This window comes from Mus caroli, unplaced genomic scaffold (assembly GCF_978045245.1).
Source record: "Mus caroli unplaced genomic scaffold, Mus_caroli_1 scaffold_8, whole genome shotgun sequence".
NCBI lineage: Eukaryota > Metazoa > Chordata > Mammalia > Rodentia > Muridae > Mus > Mus caroli.
In genome coordinates, this window is record NW_028227263.1 from 118,205,429 (window position 1) to 118,223,229 (window position 17,801).

General features: G+C 42.3%; 1 protein-coding gene across 1 annotated transcript; it reads right to left on the reverse strand.

Annotated features, from left to right (window-relative positions):
* Positions 1-4,675: 4,675 nt before the first annotated feature.
* On the reverse strand, positions 4,676-12,736 carry LOC147003366 (cytochrome P450 2A12). Its single transcript, XM_085842005.1, has 9 exons — positions 12,514-12,736; positions 12,055-12,217; positions 10,879-11,028; positions 10,501-10,661; positions 9,099-9,275; positions 7,539-7,677; positions 6,908-7,095; positions 6,253-6,394; positions 4,676-5,045 (listed from the first exon to the last, which is right to left on the reverse strand). The coding sequence occupies exons 1-9, from the start codon at positions 12,688-12,690 to the stop codon at positions 4,861-4,863; spliced, it is 1,482 nt and encodes a 493-aa protein (XP_085698131.1). The 5' UTR covers positions 12,691-12,736; the 3' UTR covers positions 4,676-4,860.
* Between the last annotated feature and the right edge of the window lie 5,065 nt (positions 12,737-17,801).

A 17,801-nucleotide genomic window follows, 5' to 3' on the forward strand; every position in this document is an offset into this window, starting at 1 on the left:
TAACTACAATCACCTTGCCTTTGGTGATTTAGTGCTACCACCTGGCCCCTGCTACTTTGGGGCCCTGGCATTTCATTCCTCCAACTGAGGAGCAGTACATCTAACCCTATGGCCAGTACAAAGAAAAGGAAGACAACAAAGTTCTTCAAATGTGCTGATGCCCCTCTGACAGTTTTTCATCTTAGAGGATTAGTGAAGGGCCTGTCTTCTGGGTCTTTCCACTGTGAAGGATTAAGTTTTACACAGTTTACCCACACAACAAATGCAATTTTACTAAGCCTTAAATCTCTTCAGCTAACACTAAGCCAAGGAATATCAGACATCTCCAGCTCCTTTTGAGTAGGCCATCTTTTGACAAATGCTTTGGCCAACCATCCAAATAAAAATTTGGCACTCAACCCCTCCCCCCGAAAAAAAAAAAACAAAAAAAACCAAAAAACAAAAACAAAACCAAAAGCAAAACCAAAAGCAAAACAAAAACACCTGTGTGACCGTTGAGATTAAATCCAGAATCTCCACCCAGAGATTCCATATTGTGGGTATGTGACAGCTAGCCCTAACCATGACAGCCCTCTCTTTTTGCCTGCCCAGCAATGAACTGCACTTTCTCAATCATCAGGCCATCAGTGCTCAGACCTGGGTAATAACTGACACAGGTCCCCTGTGAAGACTAAAGAGACTTACTACGGACCCAGACATCTCTTAAGGCCTATTGACCTTTTGCTCTGGAGTGCCTAGGAGACCCTAGTGGCCTGCAGGTGAGATAAGATACAATGGACTGTGAATTATTAACACTGTCTTTGCTTCTGTAAACCCTGCATATGCTTATGCTTATGCAATGGGAAAAGGACAAAAGATTCTTTTTCTTACTATATAGTGGGAAAGAAAAAAACCTGAAGGAAGTAAAACAGTTTCCTGCCCAGTTGTGGATTCCACACAGCTTTCTGATGTGTGCCTTTATAAAGTCTACCTATTTCCACTTCTGCACAGCATGCTGTTGGCTTTAATGCTGCTGTCCTTTTTAAGAACAAACTCATTTAATCTAAGTTTGAATCGACTCTAAGTTTTTCATCTTTCCCAGTGTATTCGAATGCCATAGCATTATCAATAGATCAAGCTGATCCAGTTTTATCTTTCTTCCACACCCTTAAATAATGATTCCACACCCTTGAAATTCATTCCTACATAGATTTCCCAGACTTCTGCTTGAATGAATTAGCAAATTCATTATTCTCTTTAGTCACATGGCACACCTTTTTACCTCCCATCTAGGAGCCTGATTTGCTTTAAGTCTGGTTATGGGGCTAGAGGTAATTATTGGTGGGTCTTGAAGGCCATTAGTGTGTCTTGCCTGGGATTTCCTTCAGGGAAAGTCACTGAAGACAATGGAGGATTAATTTCTTCAGTCAGAGGCAGGGGGTGTGGACAGGGGTGCATCTTATGCTGAGGGAGAAAGACTCTTTCCTTGAGTGAGATAAGCCCTTGAGAATCTGAGGGTTCAGCCTCAAGGGGATCCTCCCATACAGCTCCATCCCAAGTTACAGGGTCCCATTTTCTACTAAATCAATGTCTTGTCTTTAACCGCCTATGCACTCAAGGCTTGAATTTTAATTGTAGTTCAGCCAACGTTATAAAGAGGACTTTGATTTGGTTTTCTGCAACTTGACCTCTGGGGTGGGCTGGTGAGGGCTGGCTGGTGAAAGATCCTTTTCCAGACTGCACTCAGAATCCTCTAGACTGGTTATGTGCACCTGGAGCTGGTCAATATTATAACTTAGTTGTTTTCCTTCACAGTGTTCTGAGATGCTAGAAATTGGTTAATTTTATCATAGAGCTTTTTTTTTCCCCTTTGTCAATTTATCCAGAGATCCTAGAAGCAACCAATCCACATCATCATTTCCTTACTTTCCCACAAATTGTCAAAAGTTTTATGTACAGAATAACTAGATTCCTTGCATCTCACAATAGGTGAATTAGGATAATCAAATACATTTGTCTTCAGAGTTTGTTAAATAGCACACATCTTGGGCTCTCTGTATTTTCCAAGCTTCTATGAGAGACTTCGGTAACTATAGGTGTTGGAAAGTTAAAAGCTTGTTCCAGATATTTAAAAATCTGTCCTTATACTTCTGTTACTCTAGAACCATTTATGTATTACTCAGGGTTCGCTAGGCAGTGGTTCTCAACCTGTGGACCACAAGTCCTATAGGGGTCACACATTAGATTTCTTGTATATCAGATATTCACATTGTGATTCATAACTAGAAAAAATACAGTTATGAGGTAGTAATGAAATAATTTTGTGGTTGGGCGTCACCACAGCATGAAGAACTGTATTAAAGGGTTCCATCATTAGGAAAGTTGAGACCCACTGCTCTAGAGAAACAGAACTGATAGAATCAATCACACAACACTCTCTCTCTATTATGTTACTTATATTATATTATATTATATGATATGTGCAAATATATAAATTAGATGTATAATATATAAATACAAACATCTATTTTATATGTATGATATATATGTGTATGTATAATATATAATTGGATTAGAAGCTGTGGTTCAGCAAATCCAGCAATGGTTGTCTTCCATCAAAGGGTCCACAAATACACTAGTTGTTTAGTTTATGAGGCTGGATGTCTCAGGTAGTCTTCTACATGTGCTGGAATCCCAGAGAAGTAGTTTCTAATGCCAGTGAAGGAATAGACCTGCCAGTGAGAATGAGACCTGCCAAACAGCCAATGAGCAAGAGCTTCCTTCTTCCATGTTGTTTATATAGGCAGCCATAGAAGGCATGGCCTAGATTTAAGGTAAACCTTTTCACCTCCAAAGATCTGAATTTAGAATGTGTTTTCTCATTTCAAATGATTTAGTCAAGAAAAATTCCTCATAGGTGTGCCCAGTCCTTGGGCTTTAGTTAATTCCTGATATGGTCAAGTTGACAGCCAAGAATAACTATCACAAGTGGCAATCTCTTTAACATGATAAGATATCTCTTCATTCCTATATGCAGCATTTAGTTTATGAAGAAAAGGATCCCAGTCCGATGTATAGGTTTTACACTGAATCATGTGGGAGCAGGCAGGAGATTCAAAGACTTTTATCTGTGCCCTTTAGCTGAGCCCCAGAGACCCATGAAACTCATGCAGAGTACATGGGCATATGGGCAATCACACAGCCATGTGCACTCTATGCATGAACACACACATCCTTGCTGACCTATGATAATTTAATGTTCTCCTGGATTTCTGTCCAAGTGATTTTTATCTCTCAGACTAAGTCAGACACAGTGGCCTTACCTTTCACAGGGGGTGAGGCACAGCAGGTGTTCAGGTGATTAAGGTGTATAGGAGAAAGCAAGACTGTTGGAAAGTATGTGTTGGAGCCAGATCAGTTGCCTGCCAGGGCTATGGAAAAACACGTCAGACAGGGTTATTCTGGGTATATAATAATGCCCCAAGTCCTTGTTGTTTTATTTGAGGAAAGGGTGACATTAAGAAACTGTCTAGGGGGCTGGAGAGATGGCTCAGCTTTTAAGGGCACGGGCTCCTCTTCTAGAGGTCTTGAGTTCAATTCCCAGCAACCACATGGTGGCTCACAACATCTGTAATATGATCTTGTGATTTCCCTGGCATGCAGGTGAACATGCAGATGTATCTATATCTATATCTATATCTACATCTATATCTATATCTACATCTATATCTATATCTACATCTATATCTATATCTATATCTATATCTATATCTATATCTATATCTATATCTATATCTGCATACACACATACATGTATATATATATACATACACACATACATATACATATATATATGCATATACACACATTATATATATAATGTGTGTGTATGCGCATATATGTATATATATTATCTTGAAAGAAAGAAAGAAAGGAGGGAGGGAGGGAGGGAGGGAGGAAGGAAGGAAGGAAGGAAGGAAGGAAGGAAGGAAGGAAGGAAGGAAGAAACTGCTTTAACTGCCTAAATGGGCAGTTAGATGTCTCAGTGGGTAAAAGTGCTTGATGTCAAGGTTGACCACCTGAATTTGAGTTCTGGGATCCAAGTATTGTAAGGAGAGATGACAATTCCAAAAACCGTCCTTTTGTTTCCACATGTGACCCATGGCATGCTCTACCATCCACACTAATAGGTAAATGCAAATTAAATATTCCTAACAGTGATGTACAAAACAAAACAAAATAAACAAACAAACAAACAAAACCACAATCGGTAAACAAAACAAAAAGAACGAAAAACCTGACCAAATGGCTGTGGATACAAATCTGTGTTTAAGTACGTGCTAGACTCTTATGGTCTATGAGAATGCAATTTAAACGATGTTGTTTTTGTTGCTCTTGCTGCTTTTTTGAGATAAGTTCTCATTGTGTAATCCTGGCTGGCCTCCTAGAGTTTCATGTTTCCTGCCTCTGAATGCTGGGGATAGAGTGCCATGCCTCAGACTTAGCTAACCTGAGTCTTTTAAACCTCAGTTTAGATTCAAATTTGTAAGCTTCATCTTTGCCACCTGTACACTGGGCTTGGGAACACACTGCTCTTGTTTCGAGTACTGAATGAGAGAAGGATGGGACAGTTTTGCAGAGGTGAGTGACCCTTGCTGGATGAGTGACAGCTTTTGTTACTGCTGCTTACTGTGTGTTTCTTTTTTTTTTTTTTATTATTACTGTTACAATTTTACCAAGGTGAGTAGTCTTTTCTATTTCTTCCATGCAGGTGGCCCCTTCTTAACCCAGCGGTCTTCATCTTCTCTCTTCACTCCACCTTCCTTCTGGCACCACTTCTGTCTCTCCCTCCTTCTTGATCCACCTTGGCTCAACCCAGAATCAGATGGGCACGAAGCTCATGGTGTATTTTGGTATGATCCTGGTAAACCCTTCTGGTGTGGGGGACTCATTGATATCTTCTTTCAAGTTCCTTGCGAACTTGAAACGGAAGTTCTGCAAGATGGTGGTGAAGAACAGGAACAGCTCCATCTTAGCCAGGCCGTCTCCAAAGCAGAATCGCTTCCCTGAAGAGGAGAGAGGGAAGGAGCACAGGCGTGGAGTCAGCTCTCACTGATGCCTTGCCTCAGTACCCAGTGTGCAGCCGTGTTCTCTTAGGGAGAAGGGGTTTCTACACTGGAGTGTGAGGGATCATTAGGAAAGGCTCCCAAGTCTCTCAGAACCCCAATGTTCCTACACACAAAGTGGGGTAACCCATGGTAGGCTGGAGCAATGAGAAGTCAGATGTTTCCTCTACCAATTACCAATTATATTTCCAATGTGAATGCTCTGCTGTGGCCTCACTCATTTATTCATCTAATTATCTATCATCTATGTATCTAAGTACACATGTATGTACATATGCGTCTATCTATCTATCTATCTATCTATCTATCTATCTATCTATCTATCTATCTATCACCCATATGGCAGCTCATGAGTGTCTGTAACTCCAGTTCCAAGGTATCCGACAACTTTACACTATCTATCTATCTATCTATCTATCTATCTATCTATCTATCTATCTATCTATCTATCTATCTATCTAATCTATCTATCTATCTATCTATCTATCTATCTATCTATCTATCTATCTATCTATCTATCTATCTATCTAATCTATCTATCTATCTATCATCTATCATCTATCACTTATTTATTTATTTTTAGTTTTTTTAAGTCAGGGTTTTCTCTGTGTAATCTTTGCTGTCCTGTAACTTACACAGACCCAGGTTGGTGTTGAACTCACAGATCTACCTGCTTCTGCTTTTCCGGTGCTGGGATTAAAGACAGGTACCACCACCACTTGGCTGTTGTCCTCTTTTAAAGAGTCTGAATATATGGCTGGAGAGATGGTTCAGTGGTTAAGAGCACTGTCTGCTCTTCCAAAGGACCCAGGTTCAATTCCCAGCACCCATATGGCAGCTCATGAGTGTCTGTAACTCGAGTTCCAAGGTATCCGACAACTTTACACCAGTGCATATTAAATAAATTATTTTAAAAAATAAAGGAAACAAAAAATCATTTAAAACTGCATTAAAACTGCCCCCTGCTCTCTGAAAGAGATCACTGATCCCACTGATCCTTTCATAGGCATCCAGGATGTCTGAGGCTTGGGAGGTCCAGGGGCTGCAACTGGTTGGCTTGATGTTAGGTTGCATCACAGAGAGGGGAGCTGGCATGAGCTACCCCTGTTGGTGTGAGCAGTGGTCTGGTAACCCAGTGTTTTCTTACCAATGGAAAAGGGCAGAAAAGCAGGGATCTTCTTCAACTGACCCTTGTCATCCAGGAAGTGCTGTGGGTTGAAGTCTTTTGGGCTAGAGAAGAACTTTGGATCTGTCATCAGAGAACCCAGTATAGGGAACACTTCGGTGCCCTGGAAGAGGGAAGATGGAGTTTAAGAAGATGGATAAATGGAGAAAGGACAACAGAAGGTGTTAGGTTCTAAATGAAGAGATCTGAAAGGCACAGAGTTGGGGGTCTCCTGAGTAAGGGATATTATGGAGTATGAGTTTTGAGGAGATGTGATGTGTGCCACCAGGAGTAGGAGATATGAGCTCCATTGGGTTCATGTTCTGAGACAGGCTGCTAGAGTGACACCAGGCCTTTGCCTCCAGCCCAGGAGTTGAGATATTGGAAGGTAGCAAGACAGAGGAGCAGATAGAACTTGGAATTCAAAGCAATGGGACAAGAAGTTGGAGACATGTGGATAAATCTCCAGAGACACTAAGTCTAGGAGAGGTGACAATAATCTATCTAATCAGAGGACCCTGGTGAGGCTGACATAGTAGTTGGGGGAATAGAGTGGAGTTAGATAACTGTAGATGGAAAGGGGCCCTAAGGCATCAGGAAGTGGGCTAAAGGCCCCTCCTGATGGCTATGGCTGTACCTTGGGGAGGAAGAAGCCACGGAAGGAAGTATCCTTGGTAATCTTTCGAGGAATGCCCAAAGGAACAAAGTTAGAAAATCTCTGGATCTCATTGATCACAGCCTGGGTGTAGGGCATCTTCACATGGTCCTCATATTGGGGCTGTCGGTTCCTGCCAATCACTCGGTCAATCTCCTCATGGACCTTGGCTGGAAGACAAGGGGAGTTGGGGTGTTTTTTAAAGTCCAGGAGCCTCAAAGCAGGTGCAATAGTTCACATGTGTAACACTGTATGTAGTACATGTCTCTGTAAGTGACATGCATATAGGCCATTGAAAGCATATTTCCATACCTAAATGTTGGGCAGGGTCATTTTATCCTTTTCATGACAGAATCATGGTGGGGAGAAGAAGGAGGAGTCAGGGCAGGGACCAGAGAGTAAGGATCTGGCAGCCAGTGGGAAATCAATTTGGGAATGTCTAATATTTTAACAGTGAGAACTCTGTTTATGCATTTAATATGCTCTTGTTTCTGCATAGCAGGGCATGTCTGAGCATCCAGGGACCTGGGAAAGGTGAGGGTCATTGTCAGGTTGGAAAAAGTTGGAGCATCTGGGGTTCCCAACTTCTTCCCTGCCACACAGCCATCCTTACCCTCTACATCTGGATGCTTCATTAGTAGCAGGAAGCCATAGCGTAGTGTGGAGCTGACTGTCTCAGACCCAGCAAAGAAGAGGTTCAATGATGTCATCACTAGGTTCTTCATGTGGAACTCTGAATTAGCATTTTTCTCCTGGAGAGAGAGAGAGAGAGAGAGAGAGAGAGAGAGAGAGAGAGAGAGAGAGAGAGAGAGAGAGAGAGAGAGAACCCAAATCTATCAGTTTGTCATCCTCTTGGAGAACATTAAGGATTTTAATTTTCTAAAACTTTCTAGTCATTCTTTTATAAATATTTTTATTAATTCTTTGAGAATTTCATTTATTTTACTGTGAATATATTCACACCTCTCCCCCTCCCAGATGAATTCCCTTCCACACCCACTGAACCTTGAGTCCTCATTTTTTAGACATATATGTGAAATGCACTTTAACCATATTCCCCTCTGTTATCTTCTTTTTTCCACTTTGTGGAATTCTTTCTTATCCTTAATAAGCCTCCTTCCTATTTTCCTGTTATGTATTTTTTGGGGGGGATGGACAACTGGTTATAAATAGGCTTGGCTGCATGAGTATGGGTTAGGGGTTCTTCACTTGAGAAAGGATAATTTACTGGTAGCCACACCACTAAGGAATATGATTTCCTCTTTTCTCAACAGCCATCAACTGTGGCTTAAGTTCCTCATGGAGGAGATTGACCCAACAGGCACCATTTCTGGACATTTCTTTGGATCTTATTCTCAAAGGGTCCAGACAACTACGGGAAAGGTAATCTCCAGGTTGTGTGGAGCCTTGGGTTTGCAGGAGAAGCTTTGCTCTTTTCTCTGTCTACTGACTGTCTGCCACTCATTTTATGGTTGGGATATTTAGACAGTGAGGGGTAAGGACTGTGAGAAAGAACCCAGATGCCATGATGGGGTGTGTTATTAGAGATAGGTCTGAGACACAGATCAGAATTTAAACTTCATTCTCTCCTCCCTCAAACAACTCATAGAAGAGCCCCTAAACAGACCCTTGACCTTCATGTGCAATAGAATTCTATGTCCTTTCTTCTCAGTTGTGAAAGAAGTCCTTAGATATCACATAAAACACTTAAGTTGCCTAGGCCACTGATATGTATTGATGTGTATATCCTAATGGTGATATGAAATGCTGGAGAGCACGTGGCCAAGAGCAAAAGCCTGAGAGCCACAGAGAGGCAAGAGTGCACAGTTTTCTGGGTGCATGAAGTCAGTATGCAACCCTGGGCACACTGTGTGAAATTTAAGCTTTACAGGCTCTTCAACAGTAGCTTCAATGCATGCTAAGTAGGCAAATAGCAGGATGCACTGAGAACAGTGTCTCGTAGGGGAACACTGGAATATTGGTTAGCATGCTAATTTGCTTGCCCATACCCTGGCTTGCATAAGGAAGGCTCAACAGATGGAAAAGTGATGTTTAATTATGATTGCGTCTGTGAGGAACATCATAGGGACTTAATGGGCCTCTGTTCCTCCTTTTCTAGGGTGATTTCATGCTGCCCTGGTTTAGATGTCCCATCCCCAGATGCTGGGATCACCTTTTGCATGTGGATGAGAAAGGAGTCAATGAAGTCTCGTGGGGAATTGGGGTCCAGGGTACTGTGGTTCTGCTTCACTTTCTGTATCATGAAGTCTTCCAGTTTATGAGAATCCTTGATGATCCGTTGCTGTGGTCCGGGCAGGTACTTCATCACTGAATGGAACATGTCATAGAGCTGGGGTGGGAGGAGAAAAGACGGGAATGAGGCTTGTCAGTGGCAACACTCAGTGGGAGTGGGACTTGTCTCAAGGCATCCATCCATGTACTAATGTATGTATGTGAGGCTGGATTGCAATAAACCGCAACTCTAGTCTTTAAAGAACTCTTTACATTCATTTTGTGGTTGTTGTTATTTATTATTATTATTATTATTATTTTACTTTTAATTATGTGTGTGTGCATGAATACAGGTGTCTGAAGTCACATCTCCTAGAGGTGGGAAACGTCATAGGTGCTGGGAACTGAACTCAGGATGAGACGTGCATGCTCTTAAACCACTGATCTGTCGCTGAAGCGATTTAAAGAAGGAAGGTCATTGTCTTTCAATCCAGACGAGGTGGCTCCAAAGGGGACACTGGTAGACATTCAACTATTTAACTAATTTTTGGATCAGACCATGACTCCAGGCTTCTAGCATTCAGGACAGAGTGTCACAGTGACTCATGAATCTAGATGTTTAGGCATCCGGGAGGGCTGAGTTTAGTTGTCTTGATACTTGTTTGAGATTAGCATCTGTTTTCTACATAGTCAGGACTTCAGTGTGGGATGGTTCAGGGTATAAGGTGTGGACACACCTGTCAGACATTGTTTTGATGAAGGCTGTGTGTGGCTGGGAGACACTCATATCATTGTTTAGGAAAACAGTCTGTCCTGAGGTCTGTGTTCAGTTTCCTTGGTTGAGGTGCCTGTCTACTCCTTCCTGAATTGACCTGGGACAAGCAGATGACTTTTGTGCCATTGGGCCAGTGGGATATTTTGGGAGAGCAGCGTGGATGGGCTGAATAACTTTACTGGCCTTGATTTTGCAGAACCAGGTAGGTGTTCAGGAATGGAGGAGGGGACCTGAGGTGGTCAGTTGTTTCCCTTGGGCAGGTGTCTCAACTTTCAGGAGGACCATACAGAAGATTTGTTAGAGACTAAGCTGGGGAAACCTGCACAGGGAAGAGAGCCAAGCAGAGGGCTTTGTTCTCAGGCTATTTGAGGTATCCAGATGTCATTAGGTTCTGAGTACTCGATAGCTCCCATGGGTTCTGATGTAAATGTTAATTGTCTGAGGGTAAAGGCTGGTTTTGAGGGGAGCTTATGTTTGTGGGTATGAGATTTGGGGTGGTCCTTGCCCTTTGTGGGTATGGCCAATGTGGGATATTGCAAGGGCAATTGGCAGAGCTGGAGTCTGTTACCTGCCCTGTGGGTGAAGCAGCAAATTGGTTCATTTGACTCAACATCTGCAGCAGTGACAGGAACTCTTTGTCCTCATAGTTGAAGCGGTCCCCGAAGACAATGGAGCTAATGACATTGGAGACTGTTTTGCTCAGGTAGATGGTGGGGTCAATGGGGGCTCCTGAGATGAGTGACATTGTTGGGAAGACATTGGAATTATGAGGAAGAAGAGTTAGAAGATGGTATGGGCATTGGAGTGAGGCACCAAACTCTCAGCACCAGATTTTGGGGATGGTTTGGTAGGTGGTCTTCCCCACCCTCCTTCTCCACAGCTCATAGGCTCTTGGTACAGGGGATGTTCCTTCTCTTGCCCAAACACTTAAGGGTCTCTTGCTTACCACAAGTGCCCTGCAACATCTTGATCAAACAGCCTGCCTCCTCCTGGATGCGCTCCTCCACACCACGCTTGCCCACACCGAAATCTCTCAGTGTGGCTATGGAGAAGCGTCTGAGTTGTTTGGCTCGTTCCCCATTGCTGAATACCACACCTGTAAAGATAAGAACATGAGGGTTGGAGAGAAGTAGATTGAGGCTGAGGAAGGACCAGGTCCACACTGGAAAAGGCTTCTAAGAGAAAAGAAGAGAGACAAAGATGGATAGAGATGGGAAGAACACAGAATATACAAACACAGATCCTGCATTAGACACACTCAGAATAAGAAAGTTGGAACTAATCAGCCAGGCAAGGAAACAGAAAGTTACAAACAGGCAGAAGCAGAGAGACTCAGAAGGCAGGGAAACTAGTCCTCAATATTTTAGCTGGACCAATTCTATCATGCCTCTTGATGCTGGTTAGCTGCTCTGGGTCCCTGAAATGGCTAAATCAACCAATATTTAGCATTTTCTGATAACAGCAAATCCCCACTAAAGTAAGGACTTCTTATATAAAAACATACCCTGGTGTTGAGGTTTTGTCTTTCACTGTTTATCATAATGCTAAGTGCTACTCTCTAAGATTTGGAGTCTACACTTAGCCTGAGGGACTCTGCCCTAGTTAATTCTGATTGGTAAATAAAGATCCCATCAGCCAATAGTTAGGGGTAGAGACATAGGCAGGGTTTAGGTTTACTGGGCTAGAGACCTTGAGGAAGGAGAAGGGACTGAGGAGCCTCGGTGGAAGCCATGGAAGAAGAACAAAAAGAAGGGAGGAAGTACTTAGAATTCTGGGGACTCCTCAGAGGTTATATAAATGCTAGGGCCCCAAGAGGATGGTTTTGGTTGTTGGTTGGTTACTGTTGGTTGTGGTTTGTTAAGTAGTCGTGTGCAAAGAAACAAGAGCAAGAAGAAATTAGATATCCTGACTGTGAAGATTAAACTTGCCCTAAGGAACTCATCACTCCTAATGAGCAGGAAGTAGTCTAACAATAATTTTGTTCCCATTCGACTCTCTCTATTTTTCTCTTCTACCTAGTGTTAGGAGGTTAAATGGGTGAAGAGGGTGAAGGGTGGAAGAAAGAAGAACCCACAAAGTAGCAAAAGTCTGTCTACAATCACAGATTTCAGATTCTCCTCACCATAGGCTTTGAAGAGTGTATTAAAGGTGGCCACTTCGCCTCGTCCACTGAACTCCTCAGCTTGGTCCACCAAAGCCTCTTTGACTGCATCATATCCATAAAGCACCACAACCCGGCGAGGCCCAAGGTGGATGGTGAACACAGGGCCATAGTGCTCTTGGAGCTGATGTGGAATAAATGGGGGCTGTTAGAGGACTTATTCACTTAACTGGACCAGTACACAGAGGTCAGATTATGTGATATCCTACAAAAAAAGCTTGAAAACAAACAAGCAAGCAAGCAAGCAAGCAAACAAACAAACAAACAACAAACCAAAGACTTGAAATAGCTCCAGAGCCTTCTAAATCCCACTAGTAAGAGACGTTGGATTATTCTGTGAATTTTCTGACAAAAACATCTGAAATCACACAAACTCTTGTATGTGTCCCATGTCCCATCCATCCCTTCATCCAGTGATACCTGTGTTATGGAGCTGTAGACATCTTTTCTATTCAGTTGCAGATAATTTCCAATGAAAGGCAAAGGGATGGGTCCTGGGGGCAACTTCCCCCTGATTTTCTGCTGCCAGATAGACACCAAGACCATGACACTCAGGAAGGCCAGTATGGCTACCAGGAGCAGCCCTGAGCCCAGCATGGTGGCCAGTGAGGAGTGACAGGCTGATAGCTGAGGCTGAGATACTGCCTTTATACTCCCAGGGACAGAAGGGGCAGAAGATGGCCTTTGCTTCTATTTACTTAGTTGAGTCTTTTGGATTCCAAACCTATCTCCTTACATGGAATCTGTCTGTGTTGCAACACCCACAACATGGGCAAAGAGGAAGACCTCTGGATGCTAGGCTTAATTTGAAATACTTAAAGCCTTGCTGGGTTGTGGTGCCCCATGGATATGATAGAGTCAAAGAGGCTCATTGCCTCCCTCCTTGTCACCCCTTCCCACTATATCCCTCCCTTCCTCCCTCCCTCCCTCCCTCCCTCCCTCCTTTCCTCCCTCCCTCCCTCTCTCCCTCCCTTTCTTCTTTCTTTCTCTTACAGACAGAGTTTCTCTGTGTAGCTCTGGCTATCCTAGAACTCACTCTGTAGACCAGGTTGGCCTTGAACTCACAGCGATCCCCCTGCCTCTGCCTGCTGAGCACTGGGATTAAAGACATGTGCCACCACTGATGGGTGCACAGAGTTCTAAAAGGAGCCTCAACTTCAGGTTAGGGTGAGCAACCTTTCCTGCCTATGTATGGCTTGGAAAAGGATAGAAAACCACAGCTATATTTTATCAGATCTTTTCACAGACTAGAGGAGAATAACCTAGAACTTTAGTGAAGGACTTATAAAAGTTTTGTGAAATAACAGCTTGAACTACCAATATTGGGAAACCCCAGCTGTCAGAAGGCTTCTAATTGGCAAAGACTCCTACTGAGTTCCCATTAAGACCCTTATGGTAGCTCACTGTGATACTGGTCACTTCTGTAATTAGTATCCATGTTTCCCACAGGACACAGGGCAAGCATGGAGCACATTGGTGAAAGACCTTGGGTCAAGCTCCCTAATCCAAGTCTGTGGACATCCTGTATATTAATTGCCATACAAGCTGTGCACAGTGGGTGCTTGTGAAGTGACAGTTCCCTTTGAAGGTGCATAAGATGTTTTAAAGCAATATTTCTTGGTTTTTCAGGGACTGCTCTTAGTAGGCAGAGGGAAGATTTATGACAGAAATTTAGGTCAACTCCAGTGTGGAAAGCATAGGCTGACCCTGGAATACTGACGCTATAAGAAGAGGAGGAGCAAATAACCACGCTGATCTTATTTTACGGAATTTCTTTAAAAAAAAAGTTCAACATTTCTGTGTGGTGTCACACACTTTTAATCCCAGCATTCAGGAGGCAGAGGCAGGTTGATCTCTGAGTTCACAGCCAGTCTGGTCTATCCCGAGCTTTTGTCCCTGCCGGCAAGAACACACTCAGGACAACCGGAATCTTCTGCAGCAAAGCTTTATTGCATACTTCTCAGGAAGACCCCGACCCCAGAAAATGGAGTCGCTTATATAGCGCTCAGCCATGGCGTTTCAGCACCTGATGTGGCGTGTCAGCTCCTGATTTGTTGCTCGCCCAGCGCCATCTTATAATGGTGATTGCTCGCAGCATGCACGGCTCTCCACACTGGTCTACAAAGCAAGTCTAGAATAGCCAGCGCTTGTTACAAAGAGAAATCCTGTCTCAAAACCCAAACCAAAAAAAAATCCATTTATTTATTTATTTATTTATTTATTTATTTATTTATTTATTTATGTGTGTGTGTGCGTTATTTAAGGTCTGATAAGGACAACAACCTTTTGGTGAACATGTTGTATTCTGGGAAGGTTAAGTTAATGTGTGCTTGGTCATTTGGGTCTTAGTGCCAACTGGGCTGTTTCAATGGTGACTTCATTATGGTTACTCCATTATCTGGCACTGCCTTCCCTGGGAGATACATGAGGACCAAGTCTAGAGGCAGATGAATGTTAAGAACATCATCATAAGTAGGCAGAGAGATCCACTGGCAGTTATGATATCAGATAGACCCAGGAAATCAGCGACATAGGTAGACACTATAGTAGGAAAGAAGTTGGTATTGAATGAGTAAAACTTAGCTTTCTACTTCTGGTGCCAAAGGGGCTTGGCAGTTGCTTTCATTAAGTATAAGGGTGGCATCAGGTGGGGCCTGAGGATGTGGCACCATGTGATTCCTGAGGGTGGTCCTAGCAGCTTTGTATGCAAGCATCAGATACGAGTTGAGATTGACTTCCACTTGATCCTAGAAAGGGCTCACTGTGGGTTGCTGGGACACCTTTGATAGTGGTCCATTCAGAGTTATACCACTGTGGAGAGCTCTTGGTGTCTCTTATAGAAATTTGGCAAGTACTTGTCACTGGGCTCAGAGGAGGTAGTAAGATCAGATAAGCGTATTTGGCTCAGTGGTTAAGTGCACTAACTGGAGTACTCTGACCCCAGGACTCAGGGGAGATCTCCATTTTCTCTCTGGTGCCTCTCTAAGGCAGGTCCATTCAGAAGTGCACAGGCTGCAGAAGCAGCAGAGCAGCTGGGACAGGTCTTATGGGCCTACATCTGCAGCCAGGAGGTGGGGCTCTTCTGCAGCCCTCTGTGCACTGGTCTTGCTAGGAGAGAGCCAGTCTCCCAGAAGTGCTGACACAGGCTTACAGACTCACAGGAGGAACAAGCTCCAGGCAGACACAGCAAGAATATCTAACACCAGAGATTACCAAATGGCAAAAGGCAAATGCAAGAATCTAACCAACAGAACCCAAGACTATTTAGCATCATCAGAACCCAGTACTCCCACCACAGCGAGTCCTGGAAACCCTAACACACTGGAAAAGCAAGATTTGGATTTTAAATCATATCTCATGATGCTGGTAGAGGATTTTTAGAAGGACATTAATAACTCTCTTAAAGAAATACAGGCGAACACAGCTAAACAGGTAGAAGCCCTTAAAGAGGAAACACAAAAAACACTTAAAGAATTACAGGAAAATACAACCAAAGAGGTGATGGAATTGAACAAAACCATCCAGGATCTAAAATCAGAAGTAGAAACAATAAAGAATTCACAAAGGGAGATAACTGTGGAGATAGAAATCCTAGGAAAGAAATCATGAGCCATAGATGCAAGCATTACCAACAGAATACAAGAGATGGATGAGAGAATCTCAGGTGCAGAATATTTCATAAAAAACATGGGCATAACAGTCAAAGAAAATGCAAAATTCAAAAAATCCTAACTCAAAACATCCAGGAAATCCAGGACACAATGAGAAGACCAAACCTAGGGATAATAGGTATAGATGAGAACGAAGATTTTCAACTTAAAGGACCAGTAATTATCTTCAACAAAATTATAGGAGAAAACTTCCCTAACCTAAAGAAAGAGATACCCATGAACATAAAAGAAGCCTACAGGACTCCAAGTAGACTGGGCCAGAAAAGAAATTCCTCCTTACACATAATAATCAGAACAACAAATGCACTAAATAAAGGTAGAATACTAAAAGCAGCAAGGGAAAAGGTTAAGTAACATATAAAGGCAGACCTATCAGAATCACACCAGACTTCTCATCAGGGACTATGAAAACCAGAAGATTCTGGACAGATGTCATACAGACCCTAAGAGAACACAAATGCCATCCCAGGCAACTATACCCAACAAAACTCTTAATGACCATAGATGAAGAAACCAAACTATTCCATGACAAAACCAAATTTACACAATATCTTTCCAGGAATCTAGTCATTCAAAGGATAATAAAGGGAAGACTCCAACATAAGGAGGAAAATTATACCATAGAAAGTGGAAGAAAGTAATCCTTCAACAAACATAAAAGAAGACAGCCACATGAACAGAATCCCAACTCTAACAAGAAAAATAACAGGAAGCAACAATTACTTTTCCTTAATATCTCTGGACTCAATTCTTCAATAAAAAGACATAGACCAACAGACTGGCTACATAAATAGGACGCAGCATTTTGCTGCATACAGGAAACTCACCTCAGGGACAAAGACAGATGCTACCTCAGAGTAAAAGGCTGGAAAACAATTTTCCAAGCAAAAGGTCCCAAGCAACAACCTGGAGTAGCCATCCTAATATCGAATAAAATCGACTTTCAACCTCAAGTTATTAAAAAAAGACAAAGAAGGACACTTCATACTCATCAAAGGTAAAATCTACCAAGATGCACTCTCAATTCTGAACATATATGCTCCAAATGCAAGGGCATCCACATTCATTAAAGAAACTTTAGTAAAACTCAAAGCACATATTGCACTACACACAATAATAGTGGGAGACTTCAACACCCCATTCTCATCAATGAAAAGATCCTGGAAACAGAAACTAAACAGAGACACAGTGAAACTAACTTAAGTTATGAAACAAATGGATTTAACAGATCTATAGAACATTTTATCCTAAAACAAAAGACTATACCTTCTTCGCAGCACCTCATGGTACCTTCTCCAAAATTGACCATATAATTGGTAACAAAACAGGCCTCTACAGATACACAAAGACTGAAATAAATCCCATGCATCCTTTGAGATCACCATGGACTAAGGCTGATCTTCAATAACAACATAAATAATAGAAAGCCCGCATTCACATGGAAGCTGAACAACACACTATTCAATGATAACTTGGCCAGGAAGAAATAAAGAAATTAAAGACTTTTTAGAATTTAATGGAAATGAGACACATCATACCCAAACTTATGGAACACAATGAAAGGAGTCCTGAGAGGAAAACTCAAAGCTCTTAGTGCCTCTAAAAAGAAACTAGAGAAAGCATACACTAGCAGCTTGACAGCACATAAAAAGCTCTAGAACAAAAGGAAGCAAATTCACTCAAGAGGAGTAGACAGCAGGAAATAATCAAACTCATGGCTGAAAACAACCAAGTATAAACAAAAAGAAGTATACAAAGAGTCAATCAAACCAGGAGCTGGTTCTTTGAGAAAATCAACAAGATAGATAAATCCTTAGCCAGACTCACTAGAGGGCACAGGGACAGCATCCTAATTAACAAAATCATAAACTAAAAGGAAGACAGAACAACAGACCCTGAAGAAATCCAAAGCACCATCAGATCCTTCTACAAAAGGCTATACTCAACAAAACTGGAAAACCTGGATGAAATGGACAATTTTCTAGACAGATACAAGGTACCAAATTTAAATCAGGATCAGATGAATGATCTAAACAG

What these genes read in the sequence shown, in the direction of transcription:
- LOC147003366 (XM_085842005.1), bottom strand. Translation starts at nt 12,690, where the DNA reads ATGCTGGGCTCAGGGCTGCTCCTGGTAGCCATACTGGCCTTCCTGAGT. An exon ending in GATGTTGCAGGGCACTTGTG is followed by an intron (nt 10,662 to 10,878) that starts GTAAGCAAGAGA and finishes CACTCATCTCAG; the next exon opens with GAGCCCCCATTGACCCCACC. An exon ending in CTGCTTCACCCACAGGGCAG is followed by an intron (nt 9,276 to 10,500) that starts GTAACAGACTCC and finishes CTCCCACCCCAG; the next exon opens with CTCTATGACATGTTCCATTC.